Source organism: Bombyx mori, chromosome 6 (genome assembly GCF_030269925.1).
Source record: "Bombyx mori chromosome 6, ASM3026992v2".
NCBI lineage: Eukaryota > Metazoa > Arthropoda > Insecta > Lepidoptera > Bombycidae > Bombyx > Bombyx mori.
Genome location: NC_085112.1, coordinates 13,316,748 through 13,336,566, shown reverse-complemented (window position 1 = coordinate 13,336,566; position 19,819 = coordinate 13,316,748). Strand labels below are relative to the sequence as shown.

At 39.9% G+C, this 19,819-nt stretch overlaps 2 protein-coding genes across 2 annotated transcripts; both read right to left on the bottom strand.

The window, feature by feature from the left end:
* Positions 1 to 34: 34 nt before the first annotated feature.
* Positions 35 to 10,086, bottom strand: LOC101741051 (uncharacterized). Its single transcript, XM_038011648.2, has 5 exons — positions 9,857 to 10,086; positions 7,728 to 7,890; positions 2,153 to 2,358; positions 773 to 1,027; positions 35 to 281 (listed from the first exon to the last, which is right to left on the bottom strand). Exons 1-5 carry the CDS (start codon positions 9,882 to 9,884, stop codon positions 106 to 108), a joined length of 828 nt encoding a protein of 275 aa, XP_037867576.1. The 5' UTR covers positions 9,885 to 10,086; the 3' UTR covers positions 35 to 105.
* A 2,771-nt stretch (positions 10,087 to 12,857) lies between these two features.
* On the bottom strand, positions 12,858 to 19,011 carry LOC778521 (farnesoic acid O-methyl transferase-like; the record flags this gene model as incomplete). Its single annotated transcript, NM_001098345.1, is given in 4 exon segments — positions 12,858 to 13,275; positions 16,354 to 16,497; positions 17,297 to 17,502; positions 18,757 to 19,011. Coding segments are annotated over 4 exon segments (692 nt in total), but the record flags the coding sequence as incomplete, so codon positions are not given.
* Between the last annotated feature and the right edge of the window lie 808 nt (positions 19,012 to 19,819).

Genomic DNA, 19,819 nt, shown 5'->3' with positions numbered 1-19,819 from the left:
CTTTTTTAAATATTGAAATTAAATATCTGCTGTGTTCATTTGTGGATTATGTTTATTAGAAGGTTTTAATTAGAAAGGTTGATTCTTAGCGAGCAGTGTACTCGCCTAGCAAGCGTTCTGCCTTAAACACGATACAAAAGGCGGTACTTCACAAATACATGTTGTACATTGCTCGCCGACAGTTATCTCATCGCCGACTGAAAGCGTCTGGTTGCCGAAGACGCACTGGGCACTCACGCTGCGCAGATTCAGTCCTCTCATTACTTTTGTGGTTGTCGATGCTGGAAAGAGGAATTTTTGGAGGTGTATAATAATTATGACATTTGACACAAACATTTTTTTGTCACGCATGATTTTTAATAGCATTTTGGGTGGACACGCTCACAGCCCACCTGGTGCTAATTGGTTACCGGAGTCCATAGACATCTATAACGTAAATGCCGCCACCCACCATGACATATGAGTTCTAAGGTCTCAGTTGGTAAAACGGCTCCCCCATCCTTCAAACCGAAACGCTGCTTCACGGCAGAAATAGGCGGGGTGGTGGTACCTACCCGTGCGGACTCACAAGAGATCCTACCACCAGTAGAGATGGCACAACATCATGAAGACGACATCGACACATGATCGGTTTGAAGAGTGGGGCAGCCGTTGTAACTATACTGAGACCGGTGGGCTGTGAGGTCGTCCACCCATTTAAACAATAAAAAAATCTCGTCTTTCGTGGCAATGTATTAAGGTACACGACACAGGACGAAAATAACAAACTTACGACATTCAAATCCAATTGGACAACTACGTCCGTTCCCGGCGAATATCGGAGCGCAGTTATCAAATATTTTGTCCTGGTAATGTATTTCTAAGCCGCAATCGATGTCTCTGCAATAAGCTGAGTTGTCCGCGGAGCCACTCCAGTCGGATGTACAGATGCAGGTCTTCCTTGTGTTCTGGGGCTCGAAAATCTCCCCCTCCCTGTACGTTTTGCCGTCCACTTGGCAGGTTTTTAACGCTGCGATTGCGTCCTTGCCTGAAACACACGATTTGCGCATAGAATACCTTCATTTATTACAAGAATTCTGAAGAAAAAAATTGCGCGCGTCCAACTTGATGCACGTGTATGAAGTGAAACTTCTGTTTCGATGTGGTATTGTGGTTTTATTCATTTTCAATTTTAATCCTTAAATCAGTTTGCTCTTGTAATAGGGAATGCTGTGTATAAGAGATGCGATATCTTCAACATTTATATTATACATTTTTTTAAATTATAGATAGAAAAATAAAAATATATGTTTTTAAAATACTTCATTAAAATATTGGACGCTACTTGTTGCTAACGTTTGTGCTGGCCTGTAAGTCCTATAACAGGTATACTACGCGCATGCGCTCGAGTGCCACACATTCACTCTCGCTCTGTCTCTTTCTATTCCATGGTAGCGTTAAACGTTTAACGCAAACTTGTTGGAAGTCGCTTTAGAAGTTTCACTTCAATAAACAATGGCCTCAGCCATTGTTGCAATTGTTATTTACTACCACATTAGCGGGAAATTAGCGCTCATAAATAAATAAGTCAATTGCACTAATTTATATACAGTTAAAATATTGATAATATTAATAAGAAACGGTGAAATGGAAGCTAGGCACTAAGAAGTAGTAGTTATAGTACATTTATGTGAAGTCGTCGTGGCCTAACAGATAAGACGTCCAGTGCATTCGTGTTGAGCGATGCACCGGTGTTCGAATCTCAGGCGGATACCAATTTTTCTAATGAAATACGTACTCAACAAATGTTCACGATTGATTTCCACGGTGAAGGAATAACATCACGTAATAAAAATGAAACCCGCAAAATTATAATTTGCGTAATTACTGGTGGTAGGACCTCTTGTGAGTCCGCGCGGGTGGGTACCACTACCCTGCCTATTTATCCCGTGAAGTAATAATGCGTATCGGTTTGAAGGGTGGGGCAGCAGTTGTAACTTACTTGAGACCTTAGAACTTATATCTCAAGGTGGGTGGCGCATTTACGTTGTGGATGTCTATGGGCTCCTGTAACCACTTAACAACAGGTGGGCTGTGAGCTCGTCCACCCATCTAAGCAATAAAAAAAAAATACAATTCAATATTATGTTTAGATGTTAAGTAAAACGCTTACCGCAGACATTTGCTGTGCTGCAACATGAGTCCAATTCGTACGTTTTGACGCACTCCTGGAGGTCGGAGTCGAAGGACTCCACGCAGTCGACTGCGGCGCAATCGAACTGCGGCTCACCGTCGGAGATGCGGCAGCTGCACGCCTGGGAGCACGGGTTCTTGATCAAATTCTGGGGTAAAGGTGACCGGTCCGTATATGACGCGCCTCTGGAAGAATACATCAAGTTTTATGTCATTTTTTTACTGGTTGTAGGACCTCTTGTGAGTTCGCGCGGGTAGGTACCATCGCCTGTCTATTTCTGCCATGAACCAGTAATGCGTTCTAGGTGCTACTAGATCCTTCGATATTCGTTCGACTATTCAGCGATAGATGGCGTTACTCATACCGGCGTAACAATATATAATATAAATACAAACTCTTAAAATTTTTCAAATTCCTTGTGAAAACATTGAATATAGTCGTTTGTTCAAGAAATCGACTCTCATATCATTATTATACGAGATATTCACAACTAAATTAGTTTATATAGAACGCTCTTGAATTAATGGAATTTGTCTTCGAACATTAACGATTCGAGCAAAAAAAACTTGTTATTTCGATAAAGTCGTTGTAGAATAATTATTAGTAAGTGTAAAATTCTTTAATTTTTTTTTACTGATAATGTCTACATTGAATGAACGCGCTTACAGGTAGGAATCGTTATCGAATCCCCATTACGGATCCTCCCGATCCATTAACGGTGCTTTTAGGTAGGTACCTCAAGCACCATTCACCGTCCTCGCCGAACCCGTCGCTTGCGACGAAGGGCTCGACGAGTAAATTAACCCTCAGACACAGCCCACTGAGTTTCTCGCCGGATCTTCTCAATGGGTCGCGTTTCCGATCCGGTACTCGTAGTTGCTTTAAAAATAGTCGAGTGACAGTGCCATAGATGTCTCGGACCGACTCACTAGTGCAATAGTCTGACTGTTGTGACGAGACTCGTGGGTTCGATTCCCACATCAGGCAAACATTCGTGTGATAAACAGATTTGTTTACTCTTTGTCTGGATGTTTATTATCTACATATTTAAACGTAAAAGTATGTAAGTCAGTCTCTGGTACCCATAACACAGGGAATCCTATTTTGGGGCCGGATTACCATGCGTGATTTGTTTCTAGATATTTTTTATTATTATTATTATTGTTACGAGTATTTATTATTATAAATATCGTGATCGTATAGTACGAAAGTTGATTGGTTTTTTTATGACCAGGTAACTAAGACCTTTGGGTCAAGTCTTATTTTAATTTATATTCTTATTTTTATGAAAAATGACATTATGGAGTGAAATTAATGAAATGAGATGAGATGAGATGATATAGGATGAAAAATAATCTTAGTATAATAATGATCATTTCCTGAGATATTTTCAGTGGACTTTTTGTAGGATCTCGAGAAGTCGTATTGTAGTCGTCGTGGCCTAACGGATAAGACGTCCGGTGCATTCGTGTTGAAGCGATGCAACGGTGTTCAAATCCCGCAGGCGGGTACCAATTTTTCAAATGAAATACGTACTCAACAAATGTTCACGATTGACTTCCACGGTGAAGGAATAACATCGTGTAATAAAAATCAAACCCGCAAAATTATAATTTGCGTAATAACTGGTGGTAGGACCTCTTCTGAGTCCGTGCGGGTGGGTACCACCACCCTGCCTATTTCTGCCGTGAAGCAGTAATGCGTTTCGGTTTGAAGGGTGGGGCAGCCGTTGTAACTATACTTGAGACCTTAGAACTTGTATCTCAAGGTGGGTGGCGCATTTACGTTGTGGATGTCTATGGGCTCCAGTAACCACTTAACACCAGGTGGGCTGTGAGCTCGTCCACCCATCTAAGCAATAAAAAAATAAAAAGTTACGTACAGCGGCTTTGTTTTATTTTCCCACCTTTTTGCACTTTCAAAGATACTACATAGTTAATAAACCACCATTATTACACATTTAAATGTAAAGAAACACTAAATAGACAAAACAAAACAAATCACACAACTTCACTCCTCGCGTTCCCGCCAAAAAGTCGATTTGAAGGTAAATAAACTTATAGTCCGGTCGATGGTGATTGGTCATCGACTCCCGTGATTCATTTGCAACATTAGAACCAGTTGAGTTACTGTCTATCAATTATGAATAATTTAAATATTTACATTTTTAACACCTGGGATTTTCTTATCTACTATCTAAATAAGCTACCGTTTGGTAAGATAGATAGTCAAGATACTGTTAGTTCGTTCTGTGTGATATGAAATATAAAAGTTACTTGTTTTCATAGAAAAATCGTTGGCATTCAGCGCTATACACATATTCAAGTGTCGGCAAATCAAACCTTAGGCGTCCGTGATCTCGAAAAAATATAATTACAATAAAAACGGTTTTACACTAGTGGTAAATATGAGTCCGTACTGGTTGGTAGATACCACCACCCAGCCTATTTTTATCGCAAGAGGTGCTACCACCAGTAATGACGCAAATTATAATTTTGCGGGTTTGATTTTTATTATACGATGTTATTCCTTCACCGTGGAAGTCAATCGTGAACATTTGTTAAGTACGTATTTCATTAGAAAAATTAGTACTTACCAGCGAGATTCGAACACCTTGCATCGCTAGATACTAATGCACCGGACGTCTTATCATTTAGGCCAAGACGACTTCAGAATGTAATTATTGTAAGTACGATATAAAATGTGATGTAAAGTGTGATGTACTGTAAAAATGACACTAAGAACTCATGTCGCGACATGATTGGCAGTATTTACATTGTTAATGTCTATAGGCTCTGATGAACAATTAATACCAGGTGGGCAGAAAGCTCGTCCAATCATCTACGTAGTACAATAAAAAAAATCACAATAATCAGAAATTTCATTTATCAGAAATTGAATTTCTGATGATTGCCCTTTTTTTTCTACCTAAGCTGATGGTCTAAAGAGACCACATCAGCGTCACCGGGCTAGTAGGTGAGCTCACGGGGCTCAAACTTGACAATGTTGCTAACACGAATCCTAGCAAGAGCCGTCCCTCGCAGAATCTAACGCCGTATTGAAAACGCGTCCCACTGAGAAGATCCGGCGAGAAACTCAGTGGGCTTTATTACTCTAAATACTTTCAGGTAGTATCACTACATAGTATAAAACAAAGTCGCTTTCTCTGTCCCTATATCTGTCTGTCCCTATGTATGCTTAAATCTTTAAAACTACGCAACGGATTTTGATGCGGTTTTTTTTAATAGATAAAGTGATTGAAGAGGAAGGTTTATATGTATATTATCATCCATTAAAGAGAGAAATCAATAATAAATTACAGTTTCCGAAGCGAAGCGAGGGCGGGTCGCTAGTATACTGTATAAATATAATTACATCGGGCGTCTTATCCTTTAGGCCACGACAACTTCCGTTCTTATTTATAAACGTGTAGTCAGCAGCATTACGATCCATTATGACATCAGTTATTGCTTGCATCGCCTTATTGTTATAATACATCGGTTCCATATTTGCACGAGCTCATGTTGGTAAACATGAATTAATAATAAATTACGTCTCTTAAAAGACACGCGCTTGCATCTAAATAGGCATGGCATAGCAAGCTTCTATATTTGTAACATTTATTCGTCTCACGTGAATAGGCAGTTCATGAAAAGAATTCCACAGTTGAGTTACAGAATCGTGTTGTACCTACAATAAAATTCATTAAATTTGCAATTCATCCGACGCGAAAGAATATTACGAACTATGGGTATGGCGGTATCCATCCTTAGTACACAAGTTATTTGACAGATGCTTTCAAGCAAGAGATTCATCTCGCTAACGACATTTTCAAAATAAACTTGCATATATACAAGTTGCAAACAGCAACATTTAAGACCGATCTTGGAGCTTTTAGGCATTCCAAGCATCGGTCATTGTTCTTGTCGAACCCGTCGAATGCGACGATGGGTCCGTCGTGAAAATTAACCCGCAGACACAGCCCACTGAGTTTTCGTCGGATCTTTTAAGCGGGTCGCGATCCCGACCTGTCGTAGATGCTTAGCGCATCAACTGCTCTTGCTAGGGCTATCAAATTCGTCAGGCTGAGCTCGCCTAAGCGTTCAGTAAAGCTAACATAACCTCTCGAGGTTACTAGCATAGGTAGGCAAAAAAAGCATTAGGCCTGTCGACCGTACCGAGCAGTCTCTTCAGATTTCAATATAACTTTTTTGGTAATAGTCAAAATCAGTAGCAAAACAAAAAATAAAATGTAACACATAAAATGATTCTAGTTCTTAGTGGTGAAGTAAGCCTTAATGATGCTAAAATTTCCAACACTTGATGACCACTACTAGGTCATTATTATTATACCAGTATTTGTTTTCAAGGTCACTGTACTGCGCGAATAAGCTTTGTTTACCGAAAAAAAAAGTAATATTTAATGCTCCGTTGAAAACAAAGCGTTGGAAAGGCGAAGTTCAATGAAGCAGGACTCAATTACTCAACAAATGAAAACAAAAAAATCCAATTAATCAGCTTTTTTTATAAATTCTAGTTTTTTTTATTGCCCGTGTAGGCAGACGAGCATACGACCCACCTGATGGTGAGTGGTTACCGTCGCCCATAGACTTCAGCAATGCTTGAGGTAGAGCCCTACCGCTGCCTACCGTAAGTGACCTAAACGAGTCATGCTGGATTCATCAAGCGAGTAGGTGAGCTCTTGCGGCTTCAACCTAACGAATTTGCTAACACTAGCCCTAGCTAGAGCAGTGCTTCGCAGAACCTAAAACCGGATCGGAATCGCAACCCACTGAGAAAATCCGGTGAGAAACTCAGTGGACAGTGTCTGAGGGGATTAATGCGCGAAAGAAATTCGACAAATTACCAAAAGAAGCCAACGTTTCTCGTAACTCAGTCGAAGGTTGAATCCTGACCGTCGCCGCGGAGGTCAAGCCTCGTGTTTTGTAACCAAACTCCTTGTTTATGCAAAAAACTTGCTCTCGGTCATATTCCTTCGAGGTTGCAATGACTCACCAACGAGACGGATGATCAGTCGCTGCTGCCATTGTTTACAAATATTCGTCATCTATACTAACTGTATGTTTGGATGTTTGCTACTCGAAAAGAGAATCTATTGAATTAACAAATAAGATACGTTTTGTAATGGTAAATAATGAATGGTCAGCTGTAATAAACCCAAAAGCGTGTTCGCTGATCTGCAAATTTTATGTACCGAAGGATTTACTGATCGATTCGTAGTCTAAGGATCAGACCGCGACCCAAGTATATCTGATTCTTTGTTTCGGAAAAAGCGTAACGTGCTCTATTCATGATTTAGAAACAAAATACCTACGCGCAAAACCGCGGAGCAAATCTGATAAAAAAAACAATATTTTTATTTGCCAATTATCGATTTAGTTTTGAACGTGTTAGCTGTTTAAAATTCATTGTTATATCGGCAGCGCGGTTACTCAATAAAACCGCTGCTTTAGTTTTTATCATTCTCAATCACGGTTTCCGAATCAGAAGAATATTAGTGCAAAATATATTTTGAACTTAACTAAAAACTTACCTATAGTAACACATCGTTGGGTCTGGATGTAGATCTGGACATTTGAACGCGTCTGGGCATATTGTCGTGTTGTCCACGCTCGGGATAGGAGTACAGCCGAGCTCCAAGTAAAAAGCTGACATGTTACATTCGCCCGCCATGTCCGAAGACACCGCGACGAATACTGTAAGAAATGGTTTGTATGCTGTAGTTAAAAAAACGAGTAGTATCCTGGTATTAACTTATTAGAGAATTTCACAGACATCACCATAAGTTAAGAGTTGCACAGTGGGCGATGGAGAGAGCTATGCTCGGTATTTCTCTAAGGGACAAAATCCGCAACGAAGAAATTCGACGGAGAACCAAAGTCGACGACATAGCTCTCAAAGTTAGCAGGCTGAAGTGACAATAGGCCGGTCACATCTGTCGAGCCAGCGACGCCAGGTGGGGGAGGAAAGTCCTCGAATGGAGGCCACGGATGGGTACCAGGAGCGTGGGGCGTCCTCCAACTAGGTGGACTGACGACTTAGTGCGCACGGCGGGAAGTCGTTGGATGCGGGAGGCGGAGGACCGCATTATGTGGAAGGCATTGGGGAAGGCCTATGTCCAGCAGTGGGCAGATAAAGGCTGATGATGATGATGATGACAGACATCACGATACCATCCTTGAACAAAAACGTGAAAACAAACTCACGATTGTTTTTCAGTAAGCCCCACCCTTTAAAATTCGGTTTCGAACCAGAGGCAATCTATATGTCAAGTTTACCTATATATGGGAGGTCCCACTGGGCTGTATGTTATAGGCCTTATAGTCTTAATTAAGGATTTAAATCCCGACATAGTCCATTATCAACCTACAGAAGTCCAGTGCTGGAGATAGGTCTTCCTAAAGATTAGTCAAAGTGCAACCGTCTGCGCGTTTGCATCCAGTGGGTTCTCGCGACCTTTTACAAGTCGATCTAACTTGTGGCTACCCATTCTCCTTTCTGATGCTTGGTCGTCACACGAGAGCTCTTTAGCTTCAACGCAATATGCGTTGCCTGCCCACTGCCACTTTAACCTCGCAATCCTTCGGGCTATGTCGGTTACCATGTTTCTCCTACGAATCTATTAATGATTAAATCACGCAGGGAATCTCCGTGTAATCCTCTTCATTGTTTTTTGGGTAAGTTTGAGCATTCTGATAAAGCCAACTATGAGCTCATCAAAACACAGTGGCCAATTTCTATATAGTGTATAGTCCACAAATTTTAAGCAATAAGTATTAGATTTGTAAGTTTATTCCAAACTCAAAAGCTACCTAACGTGTATTTCAACAGTTTGTATTTCAACAGTTGCTAGTTTTGATGCATATGCGGGTACTATTTTGAAATTTAATGATATGAACCTGCAGAATAAATGAGGTCAGTTACTATGTTAATTTGCTTGTAACACTTATTTTGTGTTTAATTCAAAATACGTATCAAGAATATACAGGTACAATTATTTTAATGTTTGCATTTTGTTTTTCAGTTAATAAGTCATTTATCTAATTACAAAACCACCGTACATTGAATTACTTATTAAAACCTATAGTATATTTTTTTCAATATAACTATGCAAATTTAAAAACAATATTATCGCGGCGTTGTATAGAATTTAAATTTTAATCGCGTGCAATGTATAACGCGAATTGGCTTGCCAACAATATTAAAATACTTAATAATATATGATCTATCGTATTTCATCACCACAATGAAATCAATATGTGTTAGTTCTTGAGATAAATCTAAATAAACATATCTGAGATACTATATAGACGTATCGAAAACATTTTCATAGACTATACTAGGCTATGCAAATACATATATTTTAATAGCGACAACTTTTACAACATTAAAAATCATTTGTAAGGTCGAAAACTTAAAAATGGATAAACAAACTCGAGATGATATTAAAAGAAACATTTTTATCAGAAATCTAATAAGGAAATACTATATAATAGTATAACGATAACACTGTATTTACTTTATGATACAATGCCACGCTTAGGTTTTTAACATTGGTAATAAAATATAAAACAGATTTTAGAACTTCAAGCCTATTTATACCTAGATAATGTTTTAATACAAGCTGATGAGAAATATGTGGTATAGTATTTTGATACTTACAAACAATAAATAAGAAAAGCACTTTCATTGTCGATTTTGTTCCACACGAATTTCAAATCGAATAATTTCAATAAGGACTATGCGTCCGGTGGAATGTTGTTTACTAGAGACGCGTCTACCGCATTTGGCAGACAGCGACTTAATGACGAATATTGACGAATTGTTGTGACTCGAATCATGATGAGAACGCGGTGTGCTCAAGATTTTCTAGTACATTTTAGTTATGACTGCAATAATTATTTTGAAAACTTTGGCCGGTTCTCGCGAGGCGTAGCGTAGGCATAATTAAAACTACTTTAGGCTTTACAGTTTTCGTGGTCACGGACGATTGAGGCGTTAACAGTTTTCGTGGTCACGAACGAAGCCTTAACTGTACTATATAAAAATAATAGGTGGTTCGGAAAGTAATTTCCTTTTTTCCCGACAGAGGATTTAATTTTATTTTTTTGCACCCAACTTCCGGAAGCGTTTAAGCCGTATAATTTATATATGCTTTGAGAGCTCATATATCAAGGCTTGTGTGTGAAAAATTCCAATTAATTCTACCCAGTAGTTTTTTGTTGGTGCCCTTTTAAATATGGAGAGCCTTAAGCAGCATTTTCGACATATCTTACTGTTTCACTACAGGAAAGGGTAAAAATGGTGCTCAAGCCAGAAAGAAATTAACCAGTGTGTGTGGAGAAGGTGCGTTGACAGTACGCCAGTGCCAGAACTGGTTCGCTAGATTTCGATCCGACAATTTTGATGTCAAAGATGCACCACGTTCTGGAAGGCCGGTTGAAGCTGATAAAGACGCGACAACACGTGAGATTGGATTGAGGTTAAATTTATCAAATTCAACAATGACCAATTGAAAGGCCTGGGATTATTCTCAAAGCTCGATCTATGTGTTTATTTCCACAAAAAAAAACGAACTTACTTTCCAAACAACCCAATAGTAATTGAACAATCGTATATGATAAAATGAAAATAATAAATGCAAGATTTGATTTTTCAAGATTTTTGATTACATTTGAAACCTCTTGTGAATATGGCTAATCAATTGGAACGGTTCCACTGCTCAACTGATTTTGTTTGTATTTCAAACAACAACAATATCTAAATTTGAAGTCGTCGTGGCCTAACGGATAAGACGTCCGGTGCATTCGTGTTGAGCGATGCAACGGTGTTCGAATCCCAGACGGGTTTCGAACCAACCCAAAGACCAATTTTTCTAATGAAATACGTACTCAACAAATGTTCACGATTGATTTCCACGGTGAAGGAATAACATCGTGTAATAAAAATGAAACCCGCAAAATTATAATTTGCGTAATTACTGGTGGTAGGACCTCTTGTGAGTCCGCGCGGGTGGGTACCACCACCCTGCCTATTTCTGCCGTGAAGCAGTAATGCGTTTCGGTTTGAAGGGTGGGGCAGCCGTTGTAACTATACTTGAAACCTTAGAACTTATATCTCAAGGTGGGTGGCGCATTTACTATGTGGATGTCTATGGGCTCCAATAACCACTTAACACCAGGTGGGCTGTGAGCTCGTCCACCCATAGTTAGGCACTTGTACAGTCCTTGTCCTTCTCGGTAGGCCGCGGCTTGGCTCTGCCCCTGGCATTGTTGAAGTCCATGGGCGACGGTAACCACTCACCATCAGGTGGGCCGTATACTCGTCGGCCTACACGGACAATAAAAAAAAACAACGAGTGACAAATGTCACAAATATAGTGTGCGACAGAGATAGCGCTCTACGAGGTCGAAATTAGCCGACTTTCTCTATCCAAAGGTCAATCGATGTGCGGTATTTATCGCTGGGCACTGTAGGTACGTAAAGTTTTGCAATACGCAACAATAATTTATAATCAACAAGTGCCTTTTACAAGGGCCTTCATAACCTGAATATGCAAGCAAGTTGTTCAACAAAATGATAACGGCATGTTGCAATGCGTATGTTATGTAATTTGGATGGAGCCCTTTTTGCCTTGTGAACTAATGAAGCCGACAAACGGGTTTGAATGGAAGACGCTGTATAAATAATTCAGTATTACCCTTTACCGTATCTTCCGGCAGATCGAGGTGTACAGAATTATACAAAAAACTTAATAGGACGTGTATTATTGTATCTTTCGATAGATGATCGATGCTTTTAAGTTAAATGTTTTTTTTTATTGCTTAGATTGGTTGACGAGCTCACAGCCCACCTGGTGTTAAGTGGTTACTGGAGCCCATAGACATCTACAACGTAAATGCGCCACCCACCTTTTTTTATTTATTGCTTAGATGAGTGGACGAGCTCACAGCCCACGTGGTGTTAAGTGGTTACTGGAGCCCATAGACATCTACAACGTAAATGCGCCACCCACCTTGAGATATAAGTTCTAAAGTCTCAAGTATAGTTACAACGGCTGCCCCACCCTTCAAACCGAAACGCATTACTGCTTCACAGCAGAAATAGACAGGGTGGTGGTACCTACCCGCGCAGACTCACAAAAGGTCCTAACCACCAGTGAAGTTTTTTCTGTTAGCTTACCTTTTGGAAGCTTATGGAGCTGCGTCAGGTTTTTCATTGTTCATTGAAATTCATAACAGGTTCTTCGTGAGCTCTATTGAGCTATCTGTCCTGTTACATCATTTTTCTACATAGCACTTAAAGATACGTTATTTGTTTTTCACTATCGACGAAGCAGCACTTCTAATAATGAAACCATTGTTTTCATCTATATCTATATATAAGTATATAAATGAATTGCTGTTCGTTTGTTTCGCTAAAACTCGAGAACGGCTGGACCGATTTGGCTAATTTTGGTCTTGAATTATTTGTGGAAATCCAGAGAAGGCTTAAGAGGTAGATAATTATGAAAATTCTAGGAATTAAATATTTAAGTTTATTTTATACAAAAGTTTAGGTCTTTTATTTATCGATTGAGGCACTACACAGTCTGCCGGGTCAGCTAGTTATTTAATAAAGAAATGATGGTACACAATATAGATAAAAATAAAACGTTATTATTAAAAAAAAAACTTTATTCAAAATACATTAAATTCACGACTATATCTCAAAACTGTATAATCTCTAGGACAAAATAGTATCTAAGCTTCGATATTATATATAAATGTCTTAAAAACAATTTAACTTCATAAAATATGTCATATCACAAAACTAATTCACACGAAATAATCCTAATAGATTTAATGATAAATGACAAATTAAAATCCCTTTTTCTGATAAATGTTTAACAAAAAAAAAAAAACAAAAAACTACGTACGGTTTAATAGATATAATGCATTAAATAATTGAGCTAATTGAAGTGAATTTCCAAAGTCGTTTTTCGATAACATTTTCTACATTAGTACCAAGCATTCATATTCTGCGGAGCTCCTTTCTTCGCCATCAAACGGGTAATAGCAACATGCGTGTGACGGGTGGATCTGGAATCAAATTAAAAATAAATAATCATGATAGAAAAATCAATAGTAACAATTGTGCAATAAATTTATTTATTTATTTATTTATGAAACCTTTTTTTTGTCAGGAGGAAATCACCGGATTTCCGCCCTCCACTGGGGATGGAGGGAGGGGCATGTCAGAGTTGAACCGACTAAAACCTCCTGTCGCTCAACAACCAGCATACAAAACTCGCACGAGACAGAACTCATGAAAAGGCAAAGGGGGGCAAGTGAAGCGTGTAGGGTTCTCGGAGGGTATCGTAGGGTTCTCGGAGGGTATCGTAGGGTTCTCGGAGGGTATCGTAGGGTTCTCGGAGGGTATCGTAAGGTTCTCGGAGGGTATAGCAGGGTTCTCGGCGGTTCTCGGAGGGTATCGTAAGGTTCTCGGAGGGTATAGCAGGGTTCTCGGCGGTTCTCGTAGAGTTCTCGGCGGTTCTCGTAGAGTTCTCGGCGGTTCTCGTAGAGTTCTCGGCGGTTCTCGTAGAGTTCTCGGCGGTTCTCGTAGAGTTCTCGGCGGTTCTCGTAGAGTTCTCGGCGGTTCTCGTAGAGTTCTCGGCGGTTCTCGTAGAGTTCTCGGCGGTTCTCGTAGAGTTCTCGGCGGTTCTCGTAGAGTTCTCGGCGGTTCAATGAGAATCAAAGAAAAACCTACGAGAATCAACGAGGCCGGTGCAGAGCACGCACCGCCTGTCAGTATGGCCGTGTCGGCGCAAATAGGACTATTTACCTACTGATCATCAACTAATTACTCTGTGATAAGAAATTGATGTTAAACAGTCCCTTTTATTGTAATTTCAATACTTTAAAATCTTGTAAACACGCTCACGTGTTTAATACTTGTAAACACGCTGACGTGTACGAAGTCCTATAAATACGGCCGTGCTGTCTAGCGTTGATTCATTCGTGTCCGAGCCGTAGTACAGTACGGATCTCTCTGTAACGTTGTTATGCTTCTCGTGCAATATACGCAGTTCTCGTGAAGTTTTGTTTTGGAAGCCCAAATATGAGTCATCATCGAGAACTTAATGACCGTGACGTCAACAATGCTGACGTCACACTTTTTAAGAACATTTCGTCGAGAATTCGTTTCTCCTCCGTCATCAGAAGTGGGATCACATGCCGCCTCCGCTCAGCAACAACCTGGAGACCATTTAACCATATCGGCAGAAGAAGACTACCCTCCAGCAACAGCCGATGAGCCTATACATCTACTCCACAAATCAGCATGGTCGAGCAACAAAATCAACACTCAAAGATAAGTTTTTATTTTTAATTACCAAAATTACACCACAACATAAGTACCACAGTGTACGCCTCGGCAAAAGTACCACAGTGTACGCCTCGGCAAAAGTACCACAGTGTACGCCTCGGCAAAAGTACCACAGTGTACGCCTCGGCAAAAGTACCACAGTGTACGCCTCGGCAAAAGTACCACAGTGTACGCCTCGGCAAAAGTACCACAGTGTACGCCTCGGCAAAAGTACCACAGTGTACGCCCACTACATAAGTACCACAGTGTACGCCCACTACATAAGTACCACAGTGTACGCCCACTACATAAGTACCACAGTGTACGCCACAACATCACACTACACAACATCCTTATCCGAACACCTTAAATAAATCTACGAGAACCGCCGAGAACTCTACGAGAACCGCCGAGAACTCTACGAGAACCGCCGAGAACTCTACGAGAACCGCCGAGAACTCTACGAGAACCGCCGAGAACTCTACGAGAACCGCCGAGAACTCTACGAGAACCGCCGAGAACTCTACGAGAACCGCCGAGAACTCTACGAGAACCGCCGAGAACTCTACGAGAACCGCCGAGAACTCTACGAGAACCGCCGAGAACTCTACGAGAACCGCCGAGAACTCTACGAGAACCGCCGAGAACTCTACGAGAACCGCCGAGAACCCTGCTATACCCTCCGAGAACCTTACGATACCCTCCGAGAACCGCCGAGAACCCTGCTATACCCTCCGAGAACCTTACGATACCCTCCGAGAACCCTACGATACCCTCCGAGAACCCTACGATACCCTCCGAGAACCCTACGATACCCTCCGAGAACCCTACGATACCCTCCGAGAACCCTACAATCAAATCGCATTAATAAGTCTCAAACCTTCATAGTTACAAGTAACGCAAGTATAACAGATGCGCTACTCAGAGAAACTTTTTATTCCTACAGGTCAATGAGAATCAAAGAAAAACCTACGAGAATCAACGAGGCCGGTGCAGAGCACGCACCGCCTGTCAGTATGGCCGTGTCGGCGCAAATAGGACTATTTACCTACTGATCATCAACTAATTACTCTGTGATAAGAAATTGATGTTAAACAGTCCCTTTTATTGTAATTTCAATACTTTAAAATCTTGTAAACACGCTCACGTGTTTAATACTTGTAAACACGCTGACGTGTACGAAGTCCTATAAATACGGCCGTGCTGTCTAGCGTTGATTCATTCGTGTCCGAGCCGTAGTACAGTACGGATCTCTCTGTAACGTTGTTATGCTTCTCGTGCAATATACGCAGTTCTCGTGAAGTTTTGTTTTGGAAGCCCAAATATGAGTCATCATCGAGAATTTAATGACCGTGACGTCAACAATGCTGACGTCACACTTTTTAAGAACATTTCGTCGAGAATTCGTTTCTCCTCCGTCATGCATAATATACAACATCGTACTTAATATAGTATCATAATATGATTTAATGTTACCTGCATATAAACTACAGAGAGATTTTTATTATAATCGTAATAAATCATAATATCTTCTGGCACCATGCATATTTTATGCGTTGCAGTTAGAAAGGCAGTTTTCCAATATAATTGAAACTTCGAATTCATGTATCAAATTGGGTGACTAAATTTGTCATTTACTTTTGTAACCACGTTTTTTTTTTCTTGCCCGTGTACGCAGACGAGCATACGGACCACCTGATGCTAAGTGGTTACCGTCGCCCATGGACTACAGCAATGCCAGGGGCAGAGCCAAGCCGCTGCCTACATAACCCATAAATACGGTAAAACATTAACTGGAGTATAAAACCACGCACCTTGCCAGGCGTAGTGCATCCGTCATGATTGACCCTGCCGAAGTAAAGCTTCTCCCCGTCAGCTGTGGAGCCAGCCTCGACAGCGCCGGGCGGGACTTCGCCATTTGTCGAGAACTGCCAGGCGAACATGGATGGTACTAGTACCTGAAAACAGCGATAGAAATATGGGAGACTGCAGATGTCAATCGTTTTTGTTAAGGAGTTTGAAGATTTAAATAAATCATGAATTTCATGAATTCATTTTAAAAGTCGTCGTGGCTTAAAGGATAAGACGTCCGGTGCATTCGTATTTAGCGATGCACCGGTGTTCGAATCCCGCAAACGGGTACCAATTTGACTATCACGGTGAAGGAATAACATCGTATAATAAAAATCAAACCCGTGAAGCAGTAATGCGTTTCAATTTGAAGGGTGGGGCAGCCGTTGTAACTATACTAAGACCTGAGAACTTATATCTCAAGGTGGGTGGCGCATTTACGTTATAGATATCTATGGGCTCAAGTAACCACTTAACACTAGGTGGGGTGTAAGCTCGTCCACAAATGTAAGCAAAAAAAAATAATCATGATTAGAGTTTTTGTAGAACTGACGATATATTCGCCAATGTTTGTATTTCACATTAAAATGTTGTTTTTAAGAATACAAGACTATCTGGCACAATGTGTAAAGTCGTTCCCAGGGGTCATTTCTTTATGAAAATACAGACAAACGAGTAAAATTTAATTTTTAATGTTTTTATATTTGAAAATATAAAATTTTAGTGTAAATGTGTGGATTGATTGACACACACACACAGGCGCATGATTCCTAAACACTCTAAAATGCTCACAAAGATTTCTGTTTCGTCAGAGTGGGACGAAAATATAATTTGGTAAATACAACATTGATAAAAACTGACACTTCATAAACATCCGTCCACTATTATAAATCGATTATAACATACCTCAAACTGGTCTTTTAGAACCTCTTCACCACCGAAAGAAATATAACACGCGTTTTTGGTCGGAATGACTTTGGCCGGAACGATGTCACCTTCGTGGTGAGCTCTTCCCGCGTAGATCTCATCACCGTCAGCATCGGTACCGACCCTGAGGGCACCTGGTGGGATGCTGCGCTGGCTTAAGCAAGCGGGGACCCAACGGTATGTGCCTGAAATGAAAGAAGATTATTGAGACATTACATTGTAATTACAATACGATTTTGAGCGATTTCTACTGCTACTGGAGATTTGTTAGCTAAAACCTCTACTTGATGACCATCTACCCCAAATTTCGTTGGGAAAATTTAAAAAAAAATCTGGTTTGCTGCTACATATTTTTTCAATGTTGACAATTTCTGTGTTTATAAATTATTTACTTCCATGTTATTGGTGAGGTGTATTGTAGTCCGGACTGGTATTAAATATGTACCTAGGCTGCGAAGCCATCACACTTATCATTGAAAAGTCGGAACAGCTGTGATACCAATAAAATTGGGACTTAAATCTCGAATCCAAAGATAGGCTCCAATATTAGTTAACAGTCAAGTCCACTTCACAATTCCAAGCGTAAAATCATTTAACCTACCTTATTATAATAATGACTAACTTACTTAGCTTAGATTACTAAGCTGATTAGCTAACATTTAGCTAATTCAGAAGTATTAAAGACTAGAAAATTTTGATTTGTGTTTTGAGGACTTAAAAATGCCAATTAATTAAATATCCCAATAAAGATTCTAGTAAATTAGCAACAGCGTAATCACATCATAAGACGCTATCAAAATACCGACAACACATCAAGCGACGGCCAAAACTCTTTATGGTTATAATTGGGTAGTATTTGGATTGTTGTTAAGCGCGGTTGCTAATCTTACTACGAAACCAGGAGAGTCTGGAGAGAACATCGCGATCCATAGAGAGGATTGGCCCAACATTGGCGAACATTACAGATAGCAAGACCAGATAACACCTTCCCGTTGACTTAATTATCTATCGATACGGCTAGTGATGATATGAAAAGTCATGGAACTGAAATATAGCTATTTCATTAACACTTGTTTTGTTTGTAGGTAAAAAATAAATGAAATAAAAAATATTTTGTATCGGTCTAAAGATTATAAAGCGTGAGTCATTTGTGTGTTGATTTTGGATTGGATTACAAAGTCACTTCATTCTCTTGCAAATACAAAAAGAATGCTTGAATAAAAGTCAGTTCTTAATAAATTAGTAATTTTTTTTTTAACTTTAAACTGGTATGCTATACCAGCAATATCATTCTGAGCTGTATAAGTAAGTAAGTAAGTAATAGTACTAATGAAACCATGTCCTAAGTGATCTATGCGCTTGGCACATACATGAGTGGAAGGTGTTATCTCTTAGATAAAAACATATTCTAATTTAACTCGATTCATCTCCAGACTTACTCCAAGGTAGCTCGACGGTCTCTCCGGGTAATTCAGGGACCGCTTCGGCTTCTTCCACCACTTGCACAGAATCCGCCCCGGGAGGTGGTGGATAAAAATACCCCGGATGCATTGGGTAGTAAACGATGGCACCAGGAGGGTACATGTGCGGGGGTCCATGGGGAGGACCATGGGGAGGACCATGAGGAGGACCATGTGGAGGTGGAGGAAACCCGTGTGGGGGAGGAGGGGGCGCTCCCCAACCGTAATACTGTCCTGTACAGTAATATGTTTATATAACATCAAACAAATATAGTTCACGTCAGTCTTATGTGACCTGTGATAGGTACTATAGGTTTTTTTACTTACATATTGTTCATCAACAAAATCATAGGTCATTAATTAGTTTGACTGTTTCAGGTGGTGCGCAAGAACGCCGTTTTAGTCTAAAATCCACTTTCTGTATGGTGGTGATATTTATAGAATTGAACAGAGAAGAAATCGAAAATATAATTCAAACAAGTAGGTATATCGGATTCATAAAGTCCCATCTATCTGTTTCTATTCAAGGAAACGATAAATAATGAACGCGCTAATCTTTATTTATCGTAATCGTGTCGTTTCATTTATCGTTACACAACACATTCTTCCCTAAAAAAAAAAACACACAATAGCAACTAATTTATCACTAATCAGAAATTTCGATTGAAAAATATTTTTTCGTGCAAGATAAGCGGTTAAATAATGTTTATTTCGAAATATTTCATGTGTACGAAAGAAAAAAAAACTTAATGCTATCTACTTTTATCATCAGAAAAGTGAGGCCAATTGATAAGTATTTGAAAATGCCAACTGGATTATACCTAAGGTAAATGACTCATTCTACTATTGTAGGTACATTATTTTGTAATAAATAATCACACAATGATATTCTTCTGGATATTTCCAGCTCGATGAAGTATTTGCTTTTAGTTTTGAATTCATTCCTGCAATCCGAGATGGTTGAGCAATTAACCAAAATACTGGAATAAGCTAAGCACAGGCAAATTTATTATACGGCTTATACGTTTCACACCAATATTTT

Coding starts and splice junctions, on each gene's coding strand:
- LOC101741051 (XM_038011648.2), bottom strand. CDS start 9,884: ATGAAAGTGCTTTTCTTATTTATTGTTT. Junction 7,891..9,856: donor GCTTTTCTTATTTATTGTTT/GTAAGTATCAAA, acceptor CATTTCTTACAG/TATTCGTCGCGGTGTCTTCG. Junction 2,359..7,727: donor CCAACGATGTGTTACTATAG/GTAAGTTTTTAG, acceptor GTATTCTTCCAG/AGGCGCGTCATATACGGACC.